The 22,604-nt window shown below is 45.5% G+C and overlaps 1 protein-coding gene across 5 annotated transcripts in view; it reads right to left on the bottom strand.

Moving 5' to 3' along the window:
* Positions 1-11,327: 11,327 nt before the first annotated feature.
* The window catches only part of TRANK1 (tetratricopeptide repeat and ankyrin repeat containing 1), an 82,173-nt gene continuing 70,896 nt past the window's right edge, over positions 11,328-22,604 (bottom strand). For all 5 annotated transcript variants that reach the window (XM_061196485.1, XM_061196486.1, XM_061196483.1 and 2 more), the window contains 4 exons: positions 20,917-21,062; positions 14,810-17,856; positions 13,851-13,949; positions 11,328-12,800 (listed from right to left, as the gene is read on the bottom strand). In XM_061196485.1, coding sequence (XP_061052468.1) covers positions 12,703-12,800; positions 13,851-13,949; positions 14,810-17,856; positions 20,917-21,062 — 3,390 coding nt within the window. In that variant the 3' untranslated portion in view covers positions 11,328-12,702. The remainder of the gene's footprint in view (positions 12,801-13,850; positions 13,950-14,809; positions 17,857-20,916; positions 21,063-22,604) is intronic.

The raw sequence follows: 22,604 nt of genomic DNA, 5'->3' as shown, positions 1-22,604 counted from the left end.
AAAAAACCAAAAGTCAAGGAAGAAGTCGAAACTCTTGCCTAAGATAAAATGGAGGATTTCCTGTGGGGGACATTGATGCATACAATCACTCTTCTCACTCTGGTTCAGATAACTGTGTGTCAGCTGTGTGTAGACATGGTTTCAGGAATATATCAAAGATACGATACCACTATTCCTGGATACAAGCTTCTGCTTTTAAACGAATCAGTTTATTTCCGATGTCTGCTAAACTTACCATCTGGGCCCTCCCGATGCCCAAGAATATGGCACTCGGTGCGGTAAAAAGCAAGATGCAGATAATTGTTTCTGTATTATAGCACTAAAAACAAACTCATTTGCACAACTACTAAATGATCTTCAAATGTGGAATGGTAATAAAAGGCAAGTCCGAAATATTCTCCAGCCCTTACAGTATAGTAGCAGATTCAGGGCAAGATTTCAAGTATCATAGGACATGACATTCTCAGAACACTGCCTATAATTAGGCACAAAAGCTAGAAAAATTGGGCTTAAGTCTGAAAAAGATAGACTGTAGTACAAAAATATGTGTAATCTCTCTTGAATTACCAAACTTGCCCTCCAAAAATAGAAGAGATAATAAGTAAATGATATCCAGTCCTAAGATTCCAGAATAAAACACGTAGGCACACAAAGTTAAAGCTGTACATATACACAAGCATGTTTGCAAAATGTGATGTATGGTTCATGCCTATGTATGGGTCACACTGAAACTGAGAATGTTATAAAGAAATTCCTCAGTTAGGGCTCAAATTCTCTTACATAAAAATTTTAAATAAATATATTAGTGATTCAGTTGGCCTCAAATAAATTCTTCCTGTTCGTCTTAGTATCATATAAAGGATAGAAGCTCACCTCGGATATGAGTGCTGTCCTCAAAGCTAAACAGAAACAAAGTAGACAGACCTCTCTTGATTCTTATATTTAGCTGAAAGTTGCTGCTGTGGGACAGGGGTCTGCAAACTATACAGACAGTGCAGCCAAATCTGGCTTGGTGCCAACCTGTGTAAATAAAGATTTATTGGAATTCAACCATGCCTATTCATTTACTTATTGTCTATGCTGCTTTTGAATAGTTGTGGCAGAGACCATATGACCCACAAAGCCAAAACTATTTATTATCTGGTCCTTTACGGAAAAAGTTTGCAGACCCCTGCTGTTGTGTCAGCACATTCTGTGTTCTGTCTTTGGATGAAATGGAGAAGTGCAAGCCACCAAATTTCGCTTCTTTATGTGTTGAATAATGATGAGAACTTTTTTGGAAAAAAATGAAAGTTTCTCATTCTCAGGTTTGCGACAGTCATTTTGCTTTAATCTAACCCTTTTGGTGTCCAACCCACTTGGTAGATTTAGCTCCTTCTCTGAATATTCTTAAAATCTCTACCAAGTGGAGAAGCCCAGTATGGGAAGAGAGATGAACATTTCTGAACCATCTATCAGGAGCTTCCACAGAGGGACCCCTCTTTTAAAACCCAGAACTCTGTGAGATAGGGTCATTTTTGCCATTCTTCTGAGGCTGTCTCCTGTTTTTAAACACTTGAGAAAGCCGAGAATCAGAGAGCTTAAGAAGCTCACCCAAGGTCACACAATAGCATAATAAGTTGCAGAGGCAGAATTGGAATCCAGGTCTGTCTGATTCCAATGCACATGCTCCTTCCACCATACCTCGCTGCCTGATCAATGTATTCACTTATTCACTCAGTGAATAATCACTGAGCACTTTGGGGGTAACTGCTATGTTCAGTCATTATGTCAGACCCCAAGGACACAAAGATCACGAAAAACAATGAAGAGGAACTGACCAGGGATACATTTTAAATAAGATTGATGTGACCTCCCCCAGGTCAGAATCCCCTCAATCCATAATTTAATTTAAAAAATTAAGAGTAACCATATCCTTATGAAAGATAGTTCCATGATTATATCTTCCTAAAAGATGTAGTGTTGACTAATTAGATTGTAACCCTGAAGTATAAACATAATATATAGACTGTTGACATCATACCAGAGAAGTTACCTGGCTCGTGAATTAAAGCAATTTCTCAAACCAATTTAGTTTTTAAAAATCTAGATTACCTTTGAATTTCTATTAACCACCATACCAGACTTAATTCTGGTGTCCTGTTGGCATGGTACCCACCAGACAGTGATGACATACATAGTCACTATTCCCTAGTCTCTAACTTCGGTGTCATTATTTCTTCAATGTAGTCTTGGGCAATTTTTTTTTGTCTAATGCTGAAGATATTGGAAGTTCATTTTGCAATCTTGACAGAGCATCTTTAATTTCCAACAGCAGCTCTGGTTACTTAAGGGATGATTATATTATTTCTTTCCACTGAATCTTCATAGCTGTATGAAGCCTTTCATAGAATCCTCAAAGTGGTAAAAAAAAAAAAAAAGTATTATACACATTGCAACTCTAAATAGTGTTTTATATGTAAATAGTGAAGATTCCAGTAGAAACAGCAAATGTGAATCTGTGCTGGAACAAGTGACTGGCATGTGGTTTCACACAGTCAGAAAGTTTGTTTGTTTTAAAAAAGCAAGTAGGATGGGAATTCCCTGGCAGTCCAGTGGTTAGGACTTGGCGCTTTCACTGCTGAGGGCCCAGGTTCAATCCCTGGTTGGGGAACTAAGACCCTGCAAGCCAGGTAGTGCAGCCAAAAAATAAAATAAAATTTAAATAAATAAATAAATAAGCAAGTAGGAGGCTCAACAGTGAATATGTGAAATCTGATCATCACTGCATCGGCAATCTACTGACCCCTAATGCTCAAGAACTGTCTATCTTGAAACTGTCAAACAGTTGGCAGGAAGTTATCTATACATTTGTTATTCTCAAACTAAGCACAGTGACAGAACCACAGTTACAGGTAAACCAAATCCTCCCCACTCACCCCAGAATAAGTCACATATTCCAGTGTGAAACTGACCAATTATTAATTAATGGCTGAAAAAAAGACTACGGCTCTCGTGCATCACTCCATTTTGAGCTCCTTATAGCAAAAACAGGAGTAAGTATCTTGTAAAATCAACCACAGTAGTCAGGACAAAATTATGCCTAGAGACAAAGCAGAGATGGTTATTGGCAAAAATCCTTACCAAGTGACAGCATAGGAAGTCCCGTAAAATCGGTGGGACATACAAGAGGAAGGAGCAATCTGTATTGTGTGTGTGTGTGCATGATAGAAGTTTCTTCAACTTAGATTGGGACAAAACACTGCAAAATGTAATCTAACTGTTGACACAAGCGTGGCACATACGCAAGGGAGAAGCGCTCAATGACTTTCATGCAGCAGGAGGAGAGATTGTTTGGGCAGCTGTGTTGTAAACTAGAAAACAAGTGTTGGGTCAGGGTTAATGGACCATCAGCCACACCGGAAGCAAAAAAGAGTATTTCTGTACAGTTCAGGGCCTGCTACTGCAGGCCAGTCCATACACAGCTTTACTGACAGAAGTCAGGCAGTGGTCATCAACATGCCATCTGGTCGGGGTATCATGTCAAGGGAGCCACTGAAAATCACGAGCATGATCAGATCACAGCGACTTAGCCTCTGCCCTCTCGGCTTGCTGTGAGAAGAAATGGGCAACAAGAATCTGTTTTGCATGATTTATATGAAACATACTCAAGTATGATAGCAGTCAAGAAGAGGTGTGCTTCCATTAAATTATGGAGATGAGGATGAGGTTATAATAATGGTTTTTTCATGTCGCTGATAATGTAAAGAAAGACCTCTTCTGTGATTCCAAGTGGCAAGTGTCAGTGACATGCTTAGAGATGGTTGAGCTTCTAACCTCAAACCTCACAACTGTAAATATTGAAAATAAGATAGCAGGGGAATTCCCTGGCAGTCCAGTGGTTAAGACTCTGTGCTTCCACTGCCAGGGGCTTGGGTTTGATCCTTGGTTGGGGAACTAAGATCCCACATGCTGTACGGTATGGCCAAAAAAAAAAAAAGAGGTGTCAGAATTTCACAAGGAGGTTGAACTGTGGTACAAAAGACTCTATCACCGAGTAGGATTTTTTCCTCAACATTTATTTTCTTCATTCATCCGAGAAAGAAGTCAATATATTACTGAACCTGTTAAAAAGTCACATTCAAACACTGTACCAGACCATGAAGAAATTCTTTCCTGGGCCAAGTCAATCAAGGGCAGAACAGGACTGTAGGCAGTGTTCCCTTCCAGGCTCAAACATTCACCCTCCTGGGATCCCAATGCAGTGTAACTGTCGACCTAGCAGCCTTGGAGTACAGCCTTCAGTAAGAAATTGCTCCAATATCCAAACCAATTAACAGAGCTATCAAACACCTTCTGGTGTCCTGTGTGCCTAAAATTATGATTTAGTAGAAGCAAAGAGTTAGAAAAGAAAACAGCTGGAGAGTTAGCATGGCCTACTATTCAAGCTGGCAGATATAGATACCTTAGTGGGGGAAAAAAAATACTCTTCTCTTAGGTGATCTGAAACTATTACTATTAATCTTGAGTTTTTAATGTCATGCTTTGTAATATGTGAAAGTTGTGATGATTTTTTTGAAACTAAAATTGGTAAATGGTGTGATCCAAATTCCCATGAGTTGTCTAAATTTAAAAACAGAATAAATTCTCAAATAAGCATATTAAAAACAAACAAAAAGCGACTGCAGCATAGCTATTTTTGCATTATGAAAGCAGGGCAGCCATGGCTGCGTCTGGATAGCCATTGTTCTGTGTGTAGTCCTGTTCTTTGTTTTTCACACTTGCATAGAACTTTCCCAGTCTGAAATTTCAAGAATTTTGCAAGTGTTCCATGAATCTTTAGACCATCCCACTTACATGAGAGTAGGTGGAGAACAGGAGATCCAGGGAAATGAAAGAGCCTCTTCTGTGTCAGAGAAGAGAATATGGAAAAAAAAAATGTCCTAACTTTTTTCTGGTTCATTTTTAATAATGTCATTTCTTGCAGCATTTTAGCAACAAGAAAATTGGAGAAAAAAAAAACCAACCTTAAATGATCCCTAAGTTTCAGAGAAGGTAGAAAAATGTAGATTTTTTTAAAGCTATTTTCAGGAAAGCATTTAAAAATCACAATTATCTAACAAAGCAAAACTGATAATTATATAATTCCACAGCACTTGGCAGCAAGATAACTTTTGTTTAAAGGGACGGGTGGGATTCATTGTATTCCTTCGTGTCTACAGAACTTGGTGCCTCAGACCTCTAGAGATCTCTAGTGCAAAACAAGGTTAACATCAATCAAATGCCTTGCAGGAACAGACACTATCTTAGTCTTTAGGAAAACAGAAGTTGAAGAGTACAAATGGAAATTACTGGTAATGAAAAAGTCAAGATGTGGTTGAAAGAAGGCTTTCTCTAAAAAATGAAAGCAAATGACACATAATCTGTGACAGAAGACTTGGTTCCCAGAAAGATGGCACCTCCTACACCTTGAACGTTAAGAAGGTATCAGCAGGTCTTTGGAAGAGGTGTTGGGACAGGAAGACTTGATCGAGAAGTGATGAGCACAGCAAGGAAACTGAGGCCCCAGGAGTGATGGAGACGTTTGGGAGTAAGATCAGAAAAGACAGAAGGGAGGCAGGAGGCAGAATGCAGAGCTCAAAGGACAGTATTTATTACCGCTCCTGCGCCCCCGCCAGCCAGTTGTCCAAGCTCCTCCAGCACCTGCAGCATCCTAGTTGACCAGATGACTAAAGCCTTTGGTCCCCTTCGCTCAGCCAGAACTTTCGTCCCAGGCTCTGCTCTCTGTGACTTGACAACTGAGGCTAATGGTTCAACCAAACTCCTTCTTCCTCGAGTGGCTCAGAAAAGCTGATGCCGTAACCTGGTCTATGGGCTAAGTTGTGTCCCCCTCCCCCAGATTTGTATGTTAAAATCCTAACCCCCAGTACCTCAGAATGTGACTGTGTTTAGAGAGAGGGTCTTTAAAGAGGTGATTAAGTTAAATGAGGTCATTAGGGTGGGCCCTAATCCAGTAGGATTGGTGTCCTTATAAGAAGAGGAAATTTGGACACAGACACGCACGGAGGGAGGACCATGTGTGGACACAGGGAGAAGACGGCCGTCTACAAGCCATGGAGAGAGGCCTCAGGAAAGACCAAACTGCCAACACCTTGATCTCAGACTTCGAGCCTCCAGAAGTGAGAACATACATTTCCATTGTTTAAGCCCTCCAATCTGTGGTACTTTCTTACGGCAGCCCAATATAAACAGACTAATATACCTGGTTATCATTAGTGGGGTGACAGCCCTAGCCAAGAAGGGCTCTAGTTCTCTCCATATGTAGAAAAGGCAGCCACCTCCGCACTGCACAGAACTCCCCCTGCCCCTCTCTGACGACCCTACCCCACACACCTACTCCCATCAGTGCAGGGTGAAAAAAGGGCGTGTAGACCCTTCAGATTGCCGGCTCTCACTTGATTTTTTAAAATATCTCCTGTGAAAAGGGTAGACAGTGTTCGTCCCTTGGCAAAGACTCTTTCTCAGATATATTTGAGGATTGACATTCACTTGGACTAAACTGCGGTGGCTTCATTCCACCTGGACACCCCCGGGCAGCCTGTGCATTTTTTTTTCCTTTGAGTTAAATACAAAGAAGGAACAGAAGGGATGAGAAATTCAGCCACATGCACCTTCTTCCTCCATGTCCTGGTCCCTACACACACACGTGTCCTGCCTACTCACAGCTGTGCCCTTGGGGCCAGGCCACATTCCCCCTCCTGCGGCACAGACAGCCTGACAGACTAACATCTCCAGAGTCTACTTTTATTCTAATAGGATTTCTTCTTCTTTCAAAATTTTATTTGAAAGCCCTTGATAGGAGGAAGATTAGAGTTCTTCCAGAAAATGCCTCCATTACAAACTCAGGTGTCCCTAAAAACTCTAACCTGACTTGGGTCCTTAAGAGCTGAGTTTTGATGAGCTGAGAGAATTGATGATCAAGGTCAACCATCCCGTGGTTGATTCCAAGGATTCCGATGTTTGGCATCAGGCACACAAACTTGAGGAAGGCACACTGCATCTTCTCCCTTTCGGCCAGCTGTTCAGACATCTCACAGCCCCAGAGGGAGGGATAAAGTGTTTCCCCCTCGCTCTGACCCAGAAGCTTTGAGTAAAACGGAAAAAGTCACCAACCTGGTCTGTTGTGTTTCCTCCTCTGTAGAGTCAGGAACATTCTACGTGAGAGGCTCTTTCCCTCCCTTGGATATGGCCGAGCCCTGTATTGGCCCCGCGGTCCCACTCCTGGGCCGATGAGACCAAAGACATGGTGGGAAAGAAGCCCTGAAGCTCTCACCCAGGGAAAGGGACTTTGTGAGCAGTGACAAAAAACAGATGCTCCCCCCACAGCTGCCAAATTAGCACCTGAAAGATCAGCAGTCAGAATGGTCAAAGGACCCCAGAAAATTGGAAACACGATGACATCTGCATGAAGGAAAACTGAAGGGAGGAGGAAATTGGTGGAATAGAAGATGGAAGAAAACTGTTTTTATTCCAAGAAAACTTCTACCCTTTTTATCTGTGTACAGTTCAAACAAACTTACCTGTGATCCCCACGGGCTAGTGCTGGAGAGGAGTCCTGAGGGACAGGGCTAGATGGAGCTCTTAGAGCCTCAGTTCTCATCTGTGTGATGGGTGTGATCATGACATCTCCCTCATGGGGTTGCTATGAGTACTCACTAGGGTGGTACCTGTATAAGCCACCACTAAAGTACTCACTTACTAAATGACAGCTGTTCTTGTTGTTGTTTGCTCTGTCTCAAGCCCCATAGCTAGGTGAGTGTGTCCTTAGAGCTTAGGAAAGAAGCCAGGGAAGGCAGCAGGAAGATGCCATCATTTGGGAGACTCAAGGGCAAGGATGCTCTCGGGGAGTATCCTTGAATCAAGATTACTAAGAATAGGACATAGCAGGGTCAGGTGATAAAAGTTCAAGGTGTAATTGATAGACAACCTTAGAAGCTGAGGTGCCCTCTTATTTACTGCTGGCTGCAGATGCACACCAGTTGGATGAGAAGCATAGGACAGAGTTAGATCTGTGAGGCCTCAAGGGGTGTCTTGAAGAGCATCTTTTCCTACTGGATTATCATCACCTCTTAATATCGCTTTGTAAGCACCTGAGTCAATGGGGGGCACGTTCTTCTCTGACTGCCTCTTTGAGCAACAAATATTTGCCCTCCTGCACCTCTCCGTTTTGATCTCCAAATATATCTTTATTGTTTTTTGTGACCACACGTAGACTCCAAACTATTTTTAAAATCCCACGTCTTACAGAGTACTCAAGATCACCATCAACAACAATTTGGAATTAAATTTTTGTTTTACAAAAGTGGATTGAACCACAGAGCCTCCTCTTTAGCTTGAGTTTTCAGGGAGCAATTGACCTTCGCCACATTTCCATGCCAGCGCATTTCCATCTTTCTAAAACCTGATCCATATTCACAATGTTCAGCCACACCCCAGCTGAATACTTGAGTTGTCTGCAATTTTGTGCTCTCCTGGAGGCTCCAAAAGTGAATGTTTATTTGGGCACTTGTAGGAATGTTTCGCTAATAGAAATCCCTAGGGAATTCCCTGGCAGTCCAAAAAAAAAAAAAAAAAAAAAAAAAAAAATCCCTAAAAGTAAAAATGCTGATAATATACATACAATGGAATATTATTCAGCCTTAAAAGGGAAGGAAATTCTGCAATATGCTACAACATGGAGGGACCTTGAAGACATTGAGTGAAATAAGCCAGTCACAAAAGGACAAATACTGTATGATTCCAGTTCCCTGAGGTCCCTAGAGTAGTCAAAATCATAGACACAGACAGTAGAATGGAGGGTGCCAGAGGCTGGGCGGAGGGGAAGTGGGCAGTTGTTGTGCAGTGGGTGCAGAGTTTCAGTTTTGCAAAGTAATAAAGTTCTGGAGATGGATGGTGATGGTGGGCACAACAGGGTGAATGTATTTAACACTGAAAAATGATGAAGACGGTAAATTGCGTGTTGTGTGTATTTTACCACAATTAAAAATGATAGCAATTAAAAAACAAAATGTAGGAATGCTGGGTCCAAAGTTGAATCCGTTTTTAAATTTAACAGATACTGTCGGCATGGCCTCCAGGAAGGCTGTCCTAGTTTCGTTCCCGCTGCCATGGGTAAGCCCACCTCCTACAGCCTCATCAGGGCGGGTGTCGTCCATCTTTTCTCCATCATGATTTGGTTTTGGCAAACGGAATGGCAGAAAAATGCAAAGAGGGCAGACATTGACTCTCAACTTTAAGTGTAAAAAGGGATGTTCATCTGGAGACTTCCCTGGAGGTCCAGTGGTTAAGACTCTGTGCTTCCACTGCAGCGGACACGGGTTCTATCCCTGGTCGGGGAACGAAGATTTCCGCATGCCGCGTGGCATGGCCAAAAAAAAAAAAAAGAATGTTCACCTGCTCGGCCCCTCCAGACGCTCTAGAGTAGCCACAAAGGAAACGTCTTGGGAGTTATTCTCATTCTCTTCCCCCATCCCACTCACTAACCTTAAAATGACTCCAAATACCACAGGGTGGCCTACATACTTGCCTGAAACAGCTGTCCTGCAGAATCACAAAAACTTGGGTTAAAAATAGTCTCAGTCTCTAAAAAGGTTAGGCCCCTGGGAACAAAGCCCTCTCAGAAATGTCCCCACCTCCATCCAGGCATCACAAAGCTGACCCAGCTCTGTCCCCAGAGCTCATCATCCTTCGTGACCACCCCTCCCTGCCCTGGAAATAGATGCCTGGAATCTTTTTGCGTTCTTAGTCCCACTAGGGAAGGGAGGCAGGGGAGGAGGGAAGATAATGTAATGACACGCAAGCGCCAAGCTTGTGTCATTATTTCCATTTTATAAATGCCTGAATGGGCTCAGAGATTTTAAATAACGTGTCTGAATGCCCATGGCCAGTAAAAGAAGCCAAATTTCAATCTTAATGGCTCACTTCCAAGATCCCGTGATGACAGTTCTCCTTTTAGTGCAGCCCATCCGCCCGCAAGGTCCTATCAGATGCTCAGGTCACATCACCACTGAGGAGGGAGAGATGCTGTGTCTTAAGCAGAGAACATAGGATTCTGAGTACGGTTAGGATTCTGCAGAACCGGGTGGCAGGTCTGTCAACAACAACCCACCTAAAGAACACCCAGTACCTGGCTGATGGCTTTCCCTCCCCCTTAGCAGGCGAGGAGACACGTTTTTCTGGGCGGCGGGTGGGAGTGAGGCTCAGCTCTATACTGCTGTTGGCAGGCCTGCTGTCTCTGCTGTGGTAAGGTGGGCGGGTCTGTCAAGTTCAACAGGGAGACCCCCCCATGGACGTTCGACCTCTCAGCTGCTACGGGGGCTGCTGGGTGGGGAGATGGCTCCTGGTGTCCCCACCTGCCTTGCACTCTACAGGCAGAATCTCCGAAGCACGTTTAGAGGGACAGGATCGGACAAAGACAGTCTCAGGGCTGAGGAAAGATACTTGTGGCAGAGGGAGAGCAACGTTACCTGCTGTGTTGATTTACCCATCCTCTGGATCAGGAACTTAAGGACGACCCAGGGGTGGATTTCTGGCAATCTCATGGTATCGATCTGGGAACACGCTGCAGGCAACTCAGACCCTGAGTCAGCCTGCTGGAGACGGCCAGGGAGGAGTGAGTGAGTGAGTGAGTGTGTGTGTGTGTGTGTGTGTGTGTGTGTGTGTGAGTGAGAGAGAGAGAGAGAGAGAGAGAGGTTAGGCATTGAGATTAAGATGGTGTCATGGCTGGAGAACCCATGAATGCCAGATTCCCATCTTGCAAAAACCCTGAAGGAGACAGATGCATGAAGAGAAATGACCAGCATAAGTGGCACAATGCTGTGTTGTTATTAAATATTGTGCCCCAAACCTGCCACACCAGATCCCCAGTCCCTCGGAGGTGGCGCCGCATTCTAGCCCTCAGGGAGTGTGGGCCGGGTCTGACTTGTCCCAGGCTACACAGCTCCTTGGGGCAGGACCAGGATTCAATTCCAGGTCTCCCGTCTCCCAGGGAAATGTTCCTGTTGTGGGGCACGGACAAAACCCCTCCCAGTCCACACCCTGCCTGCTTGGAAACACCCAAAGGGAAAGAATTTACACAGGCAGGCCCTCAAGAGATGGTGCAGTCAGCTGCAGCTGCGGGCCCCTGGATTTCTCAGCTTCAGAAGACACGGCAAGCTTCTGTCCACCAGCTGACCAGAAAGAACCTGCTCCACGATTTACCCCTTCACTCTCTAAGTAGAGATGAGAAATAAACAAGTGGAGAGAAAGGTAAGAGAAATGATTTAACTTTATAAAAATGTGATCATACAGCAAGATTTGATTGGGTTTTTTTTTCCTGGCAAGTGAAGTTAATAAAAACACCTGGAATAAAAATTAGAACCATAAACTAATAAAAATTAGAAACCATACATTTCAAGGAAACAGAGTCATTTAGAAAGACAATGAAGAAAAAAACAAAGATCAGCCAAAGCAGCAGCAGCATGGGGATAAGGCTGGTTCTGTGGTGATGACGAAACAGTGACGGACCAATGTGAGCCTGACCTTTGGCACCAGGCCGGGCTGAAGGGTGGGGGACAGGGAGGGAAGTGACCATGAGAGAGGCGGAAGAGCTTCCAGAAAGGGACAGACCGATGGCTCAGTGGGCAGCAACGGCCTCCTGCAAACAGGCCCACGGCCCCTTCTTCTTCCCAGACCTGCTGGCCACAGGGCAGTGATTCATGGCCAAATCCTTACGGATGGGCACCACAAGGCTGGCTTCTCCTCTGTCTACCTGTCCCCAGCTTCCAGCTCTGCAGGTCCCGGTGCTCCCGTGGAGAGCTCAGTGGGGGAAAACTCATCGGAATGTCAAGCTAAGCTAGGACAGCTAACTTGCCAGGGAGACCCAAGGAAACGAGACGTAGAGGGCTACATACAAAACACTGTTTGGAATGTCTGCACCAGAGCCAAGGTAGAGTTGGGACAACCTTGGAGAGACAGGCTGGGAACTCCCGGCAACATCCCCCAGCCTTTCATTCTAGGGGGCTGGTCCTGAGGCTGGCTGCCCAGAAGACAATGGGGAATTCTTAACTACATTCTGAGGTAGTCTAATCGCGACTTGCACGGGCAGCTGAGGATGGTCTCAAAAAAAGGGGGGAAGGCAGGCAGAAACGTTGTCACCGAGAGAAAAGGCTAACATATGTAACAGAAGGAATTAAGCCACAGGTGGGCTCAGAGATGACCAGAGTGTGGCCTGGGGTCAGGGGTGGCCAGCAGCATGAAGAGAGATGAGAGGATCCGGGGGCAGTGTTCCCGGGCCAGGGCCGTGGCAACTCTGAGGTGAGGGATATCCCTGCTACTGACCGGTGTCATGGTGATGACGAGCCAGAGAACCCGGGGGCCTCGGGTGGAGGATCCCAAGGTTCCCTCCAGCTATGACTCCTCTCGCCTGAGCCTCTTTTAGGGGGACCCAGTACTGCTGGACTTGAACTTGGAAAACACTTAAGAGGCCCCTGCTCTGAGGGAGCAGTCAGACCCTGAGCCACCATAGAGAGAGAAATAACAAGAATGAAAAGCAAAGGCATTGTTAGACCCCTCCCGCCACTTCTTATGCTAATGTATATTCTTCTCATCTGCCCCAGCACTCGGGATTCTAAGTCAGGATGGAACGTCCTGAAGGTTTAGGAAGCCGCAGCCGTGTGGACGTTACTACTTTCTCTGCTTTGCACATTTCCGAAAACGCCTTCTGGGACGGAGCTCACCAAAGTCTTCCACTTCATTTTCGTAATCATCTTCTTGAACGACACCTGTTTAAAAAGCAAAAAAACAGAAATGAAGTGCAGAGTGGTGATCTTTTTCACTCTACTGCAACATATAACATCCTAGTAAAACCTGATGTCTCTATAATCGTCGTTTTAAATTAAAGAAAAAAAAAAAAAGCCAGAGCCAAAGTAAACACCCTTCTCCAGAATGTTCTTTTACAGGCTAGTTCCTCTGGCCTTATTTTAGAAGCCCTTTAAATGAAAAATTAGTCAAACAAAGCCTAAAATCAACCACAGCCTTGAGTTGGTATCCCAGTTATACTCTCCTGTTTGAAACAATCACAAAAATCATAGTGCCATCAGGGACTACAATCTAAAGATTTTTTATTGGCACAGACATTTGTGTCAAGTCCTTTCCAGTTTTCCCCAGCTCGGGGGTCTGGATTTTCCAGCAGCATCTGGATTGTGAGGACTCACAGAAGGGCAATCTGGGGCAGGTGAGATACTGGGAGGAAGAAGAAATAAGGTCTCCCCAAGAGGGGGAGACTTTCCACATCAAATAGAACTCGGCAAGATAAGTCTGACTGTCAGGAAAGAAACCCAACTCACTATACACCAGCCTTAAACCCTCTGAAGGAAGATGTATGCAAGTTTCCCCAATGATTTTATGTGTTTTGTTCACAAATCTGTTCTATATCCCCAAGCCCAGAACAGTACTGATACATTCTAGACACTCAATACATATTCATGGACTTACATGAATGGTTTGCACAGGCAAACATTTATCTAGGGATGGCTCTGCAACACTTTGCCCACCATGGGAGCAGTGACAGAGCATCATTGATTAACAGCTCATGAGTGGCAAACGTTTTTGGAAAAGCAACTGGCACAAGCCCTGAGTAACAGCCCTCACAGTCAGATGGGGGAACCCAGCCACCCTCTCACTACTGACCTGAGTCACTGGGGGCAGTGCTTCTAGACGGTGAGCAGCCACTGCTCACGTCACAGGCGGCCCTACTTCAGACTGACCCGGGAGCCAGCAGAATCAAGGACCACAAGACCCAGAGCATCACCCTGGGGTGAAGGACTCCTCACCTTCTTCCTTCAAGTGCAGCTCTGTTTTCCTCAGCCACTCCCGCGCATCCCTGATGGACGGGATCAGGACGTTCACCAGCCGAGCCATGACCTCCTCCGCTAGGGAACCAAAGAACGAGAGCTCTGAGTGAAAGGGCGGCTGTAGGGACCAGGACACTCAGTACTAGAGCCAAAGCCCCCAGCTCCTGGGAGCTCGTCTCTGCCTCCCCTGTAGAGAAGGGCAGCATAAGGCCACTGTCTGCCACCAGGAGCAGAAACCACAAGTAGATGCCAGCCTGATACCAGTCCTGCCTGTCTGGAGACACTGCCAGTAGCAAGCCTTTCGAGGAAGCTTTTGTTCAAACTGTTATTATCTTAAACCAGAGTGTCTGAATTCTAGAATGATTTAAAAATATGCAATTTCACTGATTTTATACATAACTTCCATTCAGCATTGCTAAGACGTAGCTAAATAAGGATATCAGAGGAAATCTGATTCACAGACCACATAAGAATTCTTATTAAAGGCTCACACTGGGTATGGTGTGAGGACCCTCCTAAAAGGAAGAGACCAGCTACACACCTCTAGAGCTTAGTCAAGGGTTCAGCACATAGTAGGTGCTCAAGAAACCATCACTGAATGAAGGAATCAGGGGACGTTTAAAGAGTTTCCTCAAGACTTGAAACATTCCCCCTCTATCCTCTACATAGAATTGGTTAGCAAACACTTTTCTTGTCTGTTGTGCCAGGGGAAACCATCCTGACCCAAGATGATGACACATTGTTAACTGTGGGAGGGGTGGTCTAAACAATGGGGCTTTGCTGTAATTGGAGAACGCATGGTCCTCACTTGTATTTCTGCTAATGCCAAGATTCCATCATCCCCAGGTCAGACATCACTACAAAGGACTGGAGTCGGACATGTGTTCTCAAAACCCAGGTTCTGATACCATCTGCGCCCCACTTCTCAGGGCCCTTACCACCAGCCCAGGCCTTCCTCCTGTAGAGGTCCTCCACCATGTCCGAGACCTTCTTGATGTTCTCCTGGACCTTCCTCTGCAACACGTGGCTGTGCTCTTTGGAGCCCAGGTGGCTGCGGACCCACATGTTCTGCTCCATGTCCTGAACCACCAGCTTGCCTTCATCAATAGCCGGGTCCACCTTCTTGTGGAAAAAGTCTGAGTACTTCTGGTAGGCCACTTGCTGCCTCTGGTGGCTTTGCAGGCGGATGTGCTGCTCGTAAGACTCACTGCTCCTCTCCCGACCTTGCTCGTCTTCCAGCTCGGCCCCGGAAAGGGCCACAGCCTCAGGAGCCGCTCCCTCAAATGCCTGATCAGGGCCGAAATAGTTCTCGGGCCCGCGGGTGAACTTCACCCCACACAGGTCGCACTGGGTCCTGTCCACGTCGGCCTTTTTGAAGCTCCCAGCCCTGGGTTCCCTGCCCTCCTCCCTGAAGTGCTCGGCCTGGGCCCCCACCCTCCTCCTCCAGCTGATGCACAGGGACACCACCAGGCAGGCCCTCCGCAGCTTCCGCTGGATGGAAGCCTTCCGCTGCTTCTGCGACAGGATGGTGGCAAGGAGGTGGTCCCGGTCTTCCAAGGCCAGCTCCTCCATCTCGTCCTGACCAACCTCGCACTCGGGTTCGACAAAGTAGCCCACGGGGTCCACGGAGAACAGGCGGTTCAGTCTGACCTCCTCGTGGTAGAGGCCTCGGACCGTGGTCCCTTTGGCGTGCCCGCTGTCCCACTGCCAGCAGCAGTCCATCAGGTACTCTTCATCCCGCTCAAAGAGCAGGTCCTGCAGCGCCTCCGCCACAGACTTCACGTTGACTGCCAGCTGCACCCGTTTCACCACTCTGAGGAGCCTCTCGGGGACCTGGCCCGGGAAGTCCACGCTCATCAGCTGCAGCCTGGCCTCGATCTCCTGGAAGTGGCTTGACAGAAGAGGCTTGCATGACGGCTGCAGCACCCCCTCAGTGTTCACGAGCATCACCAAGCACAGCACCAGGGTCCGCTCTGCCTCCCCGGACACCACGTAGTCAATTTCACTGAAGGCATCGAGCAGGACATTGAAGTTCTCATTCTTGCAGCCGCAGAGCACCTTGACGAGGTAGGACAGGTGGAACCGGAAATCCTGAATGGCTCTGGTCACGTCCTTGGGTCTGTATTCCTGAATGATGGCGAACACATCCCCAGGCTCCCGGTCCTTCTTGCTGAACAGGAACTCCCAGTAGTGCAACAGCGCAATGTAGCTCTTGGGGAGGCACAGGACGGCGTTCTTCCAGAGGCGGGCCAGGACCGCCCCGCAGTGGACGAACTGCAACTCCAGCAGGGCCACCGTGTTCCCAATGCTGGGGATGAGTGGCTCTTTGCACCTCTTGACAAGGACGTTCATGAAACGGAAAAAGCGCCTCTTGTAGTCTTCTGGGTTCCTGCGTACGTAGAACTGGTAGATGGAATCCTCCAGCAGCCGGACGAAGCACAGGTGGGTCTTCTCCACGCTCTCATCATCCTTGTTGGGCGTCAGCATGCCAAATTTCCCTTCTATTCCTTTCATCCTGCCTCTCCCACTGCCCCTTTCCTCTTTTTCAGCCTGGAAGGCTTTGAGTTCCCGGTTGTAGCGGTCCTCCTCCTGGTGGAGCAGCTTTTCAAGCTCATCAGGGTAGCTAGAAGAGAGAAGGAAAGCCTGCATGGCGCTCAGCCACAGGTCCGTGGACTCCCGGCGGCTTCGAGCCCCTTCATTTTGAAATAGGACATGGATGTACTCTTTCAGAGCAGACCTGTAGGACCGGAAGGATTTGTAATGTGGTTTCAGGACTTCTTTGCATGCCATGGGGTTTTCTGACAATACTCTCTGATGGAAATGCTTAGGGAAGAGGACATTCAGCAGGGATTTGCAAAGGCCATATTTATCCGGAGACAAAATATAATCGATTTCTTCAAGTTCTTTAGCTAAGACTTTAGGGAATACTTTTTTGGCTTCCAAAAGCAATCCGTTGATCGCCACCAGGTGTATTCTTGTCTGAACCAAACACTTGGCCTCATGACGCCGCAAAGGCCTGTGGAAATCTTCACAGTGTCCATCCTCGCATTTTAAGCCCACGATAAACCTCGTGCAGACACCCAGGTAGGTCTTCCCAAGCAGGCTCCGTGTGATCTGACACAGCCTGCTCAGAAGGTGTTTGTTTAAGGCTAATTTCACCTGGTCCGTCATTATCAAGAAATGCTCTTTCGTTTTCTTCTCTCTCAAGTTCAAATCCAGGTCAAAAATGATTCTTGATATGGGTCCGGGGTTGTTTTGAGCTATCTGGCAGTACTTGGCATCCACCTGCGAAATCCCAAAAAACTCAAAGCAAGACTTGACCATCTCCTTCTCCGCGTTGTTGGTCACTCTTTTGAGGGCCCTGACCAGATTGAGAAGGACCTCCAGGCCCGCCGGAGCCAGGGCCAGGACATCCTCGGGCTGGGCCTCACAGCGGCTGGAGGCTTCGTAGAGCGCCTCCACTGCCCCTGCCGAGTGGTTGAGGGTGTCAAACCTCAGGAAGGCGTCCTTGAGCTTTGGAAAGTCTCTCAGGATCACTCCCTGCAGGAAGTGGGCCTCGGCGATGCCGGACGCCTGACTGGTCTGATGGCAGAGGTCCAGGGCTTCTCTGAGGATGGCCTTGGTATGGTCGACATCGGAATCCCTGGCCACGTTGAGGTGGGCGGCCGCCAGGAGACATGAGGCCTGGAAGTCCTTGTCGGCGGTGAGCCTGGCAGCCTCTAAGAGGCAGCCATGTTGCTTCATCAGCAGGGCAGCCTCTTCCCTCCGACCTTCCCTGTTGAGCAGGTCAGCAGCCTCTGCAAGCCGCTTCCGAGACTTCAGGAACACCAGCTGGTCTTCCGTGTCGAGCTTCGAGAGCACAGCCATCATCTCCTTCATCTTATTCGCGCTCAGGTACTTGGCTGCAGCTTCCAAGTAAAACTGGCTGGCTGAATAGGAGAGCTTGGAAATGGGATGGGTCTTGGCCCTTAGCATTTCTTCATACCTGCAATGACAGACAGACAACACCAATGTCAACTCAGTATCACCCAATAGAAAATTTACAAAATGCAGCACAGAACAACTTACCATAAAATGACCACTTGTAGATAGGACCTGCAGAATAGGACCTAAAGTTATCCAGCATCTTTATCAAGGCTTCATTTTACACTGATAAAATGAATTCTTTATTCCTCGAAAGAACCAAGCAATAATATGCTTAATTAATGAAATATAGTGGAGTTGCAGAAAAAGAAAAAATACTAAAAAAAAACCAAAAAAGAAACACACACACAAAAGAACAAACCCCTCCCAAAAGCCAAAAAAAGAATAAAAATAAAAAACAAAAACAATAAAAGAAAAAATAAACAAAAAAGAAAAAAAAGAAATATAGTGGAGCTGCAACCTAGGCAAGTGACAGTTACGCTGGAAATTCAATCTGTAAGGCAGAAGTTATGCATAGCCAAAAGCCAAAATCATCCTTGAAAAAAAGCCCTTAAACTTGCATAAAAGCTTGCTAATCACTTTGGGTACACAACCCTGTTGAGTCTGATACCTGATTAATGAGAAAGAGTGGAGATGGGGGCTGCAGACACACCAGCCATTACATCAATCTTCCTCTTATTAACCAAGCTGTGACTTTTCTCTTTTGCCAGGAATGTATGCAGTTGAGTTAGTGTAGATGAATGAAGCCCTGAAGTCAAGCTCCTCTTGACTCTGCTGATCAAAGTGAGTATATCCCACATACGAATTTTCAAGGCATTGGGCCAATCCAATGAAACACGCTTACTTCTGAACTCTCACAGGAGACAAAACACATTTCCTCACAACCAGAGAGGTGCCCAGGGACCTCCTGCTGTCCCAGGGTCATCCCACAAATATCAGATCCCTTCGTATAACAGGCCCTCTGTGAAGGGGTGTAACTGAGGATGAGCCTCTCTCGTGAGCTTTGGCTGATGGAGTAGGGGGTATTTACAGCAAGTTTAAAAATTTTTTGGGACCTCCCTGGTGGTCCAGTGGTTAAGACTCCATGCTTCCACTGCAGGGGGCCTGGGTTCGATCCCTGGTCAGAGAACTAAGATTCCTCACGTCATGCGGCGTGGCCAAAGGAAAAAAAAATTCTTAAACTAAGAAAATTTTCTTAGGTATTTTCTTTTCAAATCTAAAATGTCCTCATTACATTTTGAGTCAGGCCAGTTAGCAATTGAATTCTACATCCAGTATGTAGAGCATTCAAAAGACACTCAGAAAAATCAAGTGCGAGGCTCCAATTAATACTGACGACACTAGATCTCAACTCAACATATCATTAAAAAGAGTCAGTTGAATACCTCAGGAAAGCTGATAAAGATAAACAAAATAATGAGAGACCCCCAAAAAATGTTTCTGGGGAAAATCTATGATTATTCAATGCTCTCCTGGAAAAGTGAGAACAGATTAACTAAATAATTGAAAGTACAAAAAAACCCTCTCAGGTGGTTTTGTCATATGGCCTCACAATCAATGTCACAGGGGGCACCCTGTTATGGATGACAGTTTGTGTCCCCTAAAATTCATATGTTGAAGCCCTAACCCTTAGTGTGGTTGTATTTGGAGATGAGGCCTCTAAGGGAATAATTAAGGTTAAATGAGGTCATAAAGGTGGAGCCTTGATCCAATAGGATTAGTGTCTTTATAAGAAGAGACACCAGGGAATTCCCTGGTGGTCCAGTGGTTAGGACTCTGTGTTTTCACTGCCGAGGCCCGGGTTCAATCCCTGGTCGGGGAACTAAGATCTCACAAGCCGCGCAATGTGGCCAAACAAGAAAAAAGAAAAGAAAAGAAAAAAAAAAAAAAAAAAGAAGAGACACCAGACAGGGAGCTCTCTGTCGCCCACAATCTCCCTCTCCCTCCATGCTTAAACACCAGGGGAAGTCCACATGAGGACATAGCAAGAAGGCAGCTGTCTGAAAGCCAGGAAGAGAGCTCCCACCAGTAATCCAATTGACTGGAGCCTTGATGGTGGACTTCTAACCTCCAAAACTGTGAGAAAATAAATTTCTGTTGTTTAAGCCACCCAATCTATGGCATTTCATTATGGCAGCCTGAGCTGACTAATACATACACACTGTGTATATCTTACACATAATGGAACCAAAGACCTGGATAAAGGAATATGCTCAATTACCAACCTTGGCACTAGACACCTTCTTTTCCATTTCCAAAAATAAATCTCAATTTCTTTATCTAGGTGTTGGTTATACAAGTGTATTTACTTTGTGAAAATTATGTGCTTTTTAAAAATATATGATATACTTTAATAAATGCTAACTTTAATATAAAGTTTGAACACCTGGTCAATCATGTTCATTTTGTCACATGTATAATTTGGTAGAAAGCAAAGAAAATACAGAACTAAGCCACAGCCTACTTTTCCAGGAGCTGTTGAGCAGAAATACAGAACAGCAGACTCTACAATTCTAGCTGTCGCACTCCACCAGGAAGACCTCCGACAGGCATCAACCACATGCTGTTTCTAGATTCCTTGTCATCCATTAACCCCACCCGTCTGCACTTCACCTTTGGAACATCATTTAGGCTGAAGGCTCAAGGAGGCTCCACTGGGCCATGTATGAAACTTGTGTGTCCTACAACTGAGGGCATGTGTATATACATATCATACATATCATACACATATGTATCGGGGCCTGGCTGGGCATCTGTCAGTAAATCACGATGAAGCAGAATCCTGACCGCCCACTAGTGCTCTGACCTCTATCCATCCACACATCAGTGAAATTGTCAGCTCAGCAGGTAAAGGCGGAGAGGACAGAACTATCATTAAGCACGAAATTGCTAGGCATGTTATAGACACTCGTAACGCACCCTTCATCTTCTTCTGCCCCTTCTCCTCATGACGCTGTATTCAAGGAGTTCTTGACTCAGCACGGAGGCCACCACCCAAGTGGTAGGAGGGTGACATGGTCAAGCCACTTCAGAAGAGCAAGACAACACCTCCTCAAGGAGCAACAGGAGGGCAGGGCTTGGGGGGATGTGGGGGAGAAAGGAAGAGAATAAAACCACTTACTTTTCCACTGCCACAGCAGCTTCTTCAAAAAGTTCCCCTTGGCAGTACATTTTGAGGGCTAGATCAAATTCCTGAATCTGCTCAAGGCATCTGGAAGCATCTTTGTAGCACTGGCTTCGCTTATAGAAAGAGGCGGCATCTCTTATCTAGGACAGAGCAAAATTTTACTCAGAGTATTTACAATATAACTTTTCATCTTTTTTTTTTTTTTAAACATCTTTATTGGAGTATAATTGCTTTACAATGGTGTGTTAGTTTCTGCTTTATAACAAAGTGAATCAGTTATACATATACATATGTTCCCATATCTCTTCCCTCTTGTGTCTCCCTCCCTCCCACCCTCCCTATCCCACCCCTCTAGGTGGTCACAAAGCACCGAGTTGATCTCCCTGTGCTATGCGGCTGCTTCCCACTAGCTATCTATTTTATGTTTGGTAGTGTATATATGTCCATGCCACTCTCTCACTTTGCCACAGCTTACCCTTCCCCCTCCCCATATCCTCAAGTCCATTCTCTAGTAGGTCTGTGTCTTTATTCCCATCTTGCCCCTAGGTTCTTCATGACCTTTTTTTTTTTTTCTCTTAGATTCCATATATATGTGTTAGCATACGGTATTTGTTTTTCTCTTTCTGACTTACTTCACTCTGTATGACAGACTCTAGGTCCATCCACCTCACTACAAATAACTCAACTTCGTTTCTTTTTATGTTTGAGTAATATTCCATTGTATATATGTGCTACATCTTCTTTATCCATTCATCTGTTGATGGATACTTAGGTTGCTTCCATGTCCTGGTTATTGTAAATAGAGCTTTTCATCTTAAAAGTAAACCAACACCATGAATAATAAAGAGGATGTTCCTTTGTCTGTGATTTATTAGAATCTAGTGAAAAACACTAAAACATAGGTAATTTAGGAAAACTACTGCTTTATAGGGAGAAAAATAAAGTGAAATCCCAACCTCACACCATACACAAATGGAAGCTCCAGATGGGTTAAAGGTCTAAATGAGAAAGCTAATGGAGGAGAATGTATGAGAATACCTTTGTGACCTTGAGGTAAAGAAAGTCTTCAACAAAACTCAAAACACACAAACTTTGGGGGAGAAATTGATGGATTTGATTACAGCTGACTCTTGAACAACACAGGTTTGACCTGCACGGGTCCACTTACGCAAGGATTTTTTTCGATAATAAATACTACAGTGTGACATGATCTGCAGTTGGTTGAATTCCTGATATGAAACCAAGGATACAGAGGAACCTCGGATGTGGAGGGACAACTATAAGTTATATGTGGATTTTCAGCTGCGCGAAGGGTCAGTGCCCCAACACCCGCACTGTTCAAGGGTCAACTGTACATCAAAACTGTTCAACAAAGAGCACATCAAATAAAGTTAACAGAGAGAAGACAAACATTAACATCTAGCCCAGCACTGTCAGACAGAGCCTTTTGTGAAGATGGAAATGTTCTGTATCTATCTATCCAATATGGTAGCCACTAGCCACGTGTGAACACTGAGCACAGGAAATGTGTGGATAGTGTAACCGAGGAACTGTATTTTTGATTTCATTTAATTAATGTTAATATAAACTGCCACATGTGGCCACTGGCTACTGTACTAGAGTGGGCAGGTCTAGAACATAAAATGGATTCCTGCAAACACAAGAAAAAGACTTTCCAGAAA

The sequence above is a fragment of the Eubalaena glacialis genome, chromosome 7 (assembly GCF_028564815.1).
Source record: "Eubalaena glacialis isolate mEubGla1 chromosome 7, mEubGla1.1.hap2.+ XY, whole genome shotgun sequence".
NCBI classification, from domain to species: domain Eukaryota; kingdom Metazoa; phylum Chordata; class Mammalia; order Artiodactyla; family Balaenidae; genus Eubalaena; species Eubalaena glacialis.
This window is presented reverse-complemented; position numbering and strand designations above follow the sequence as displayed.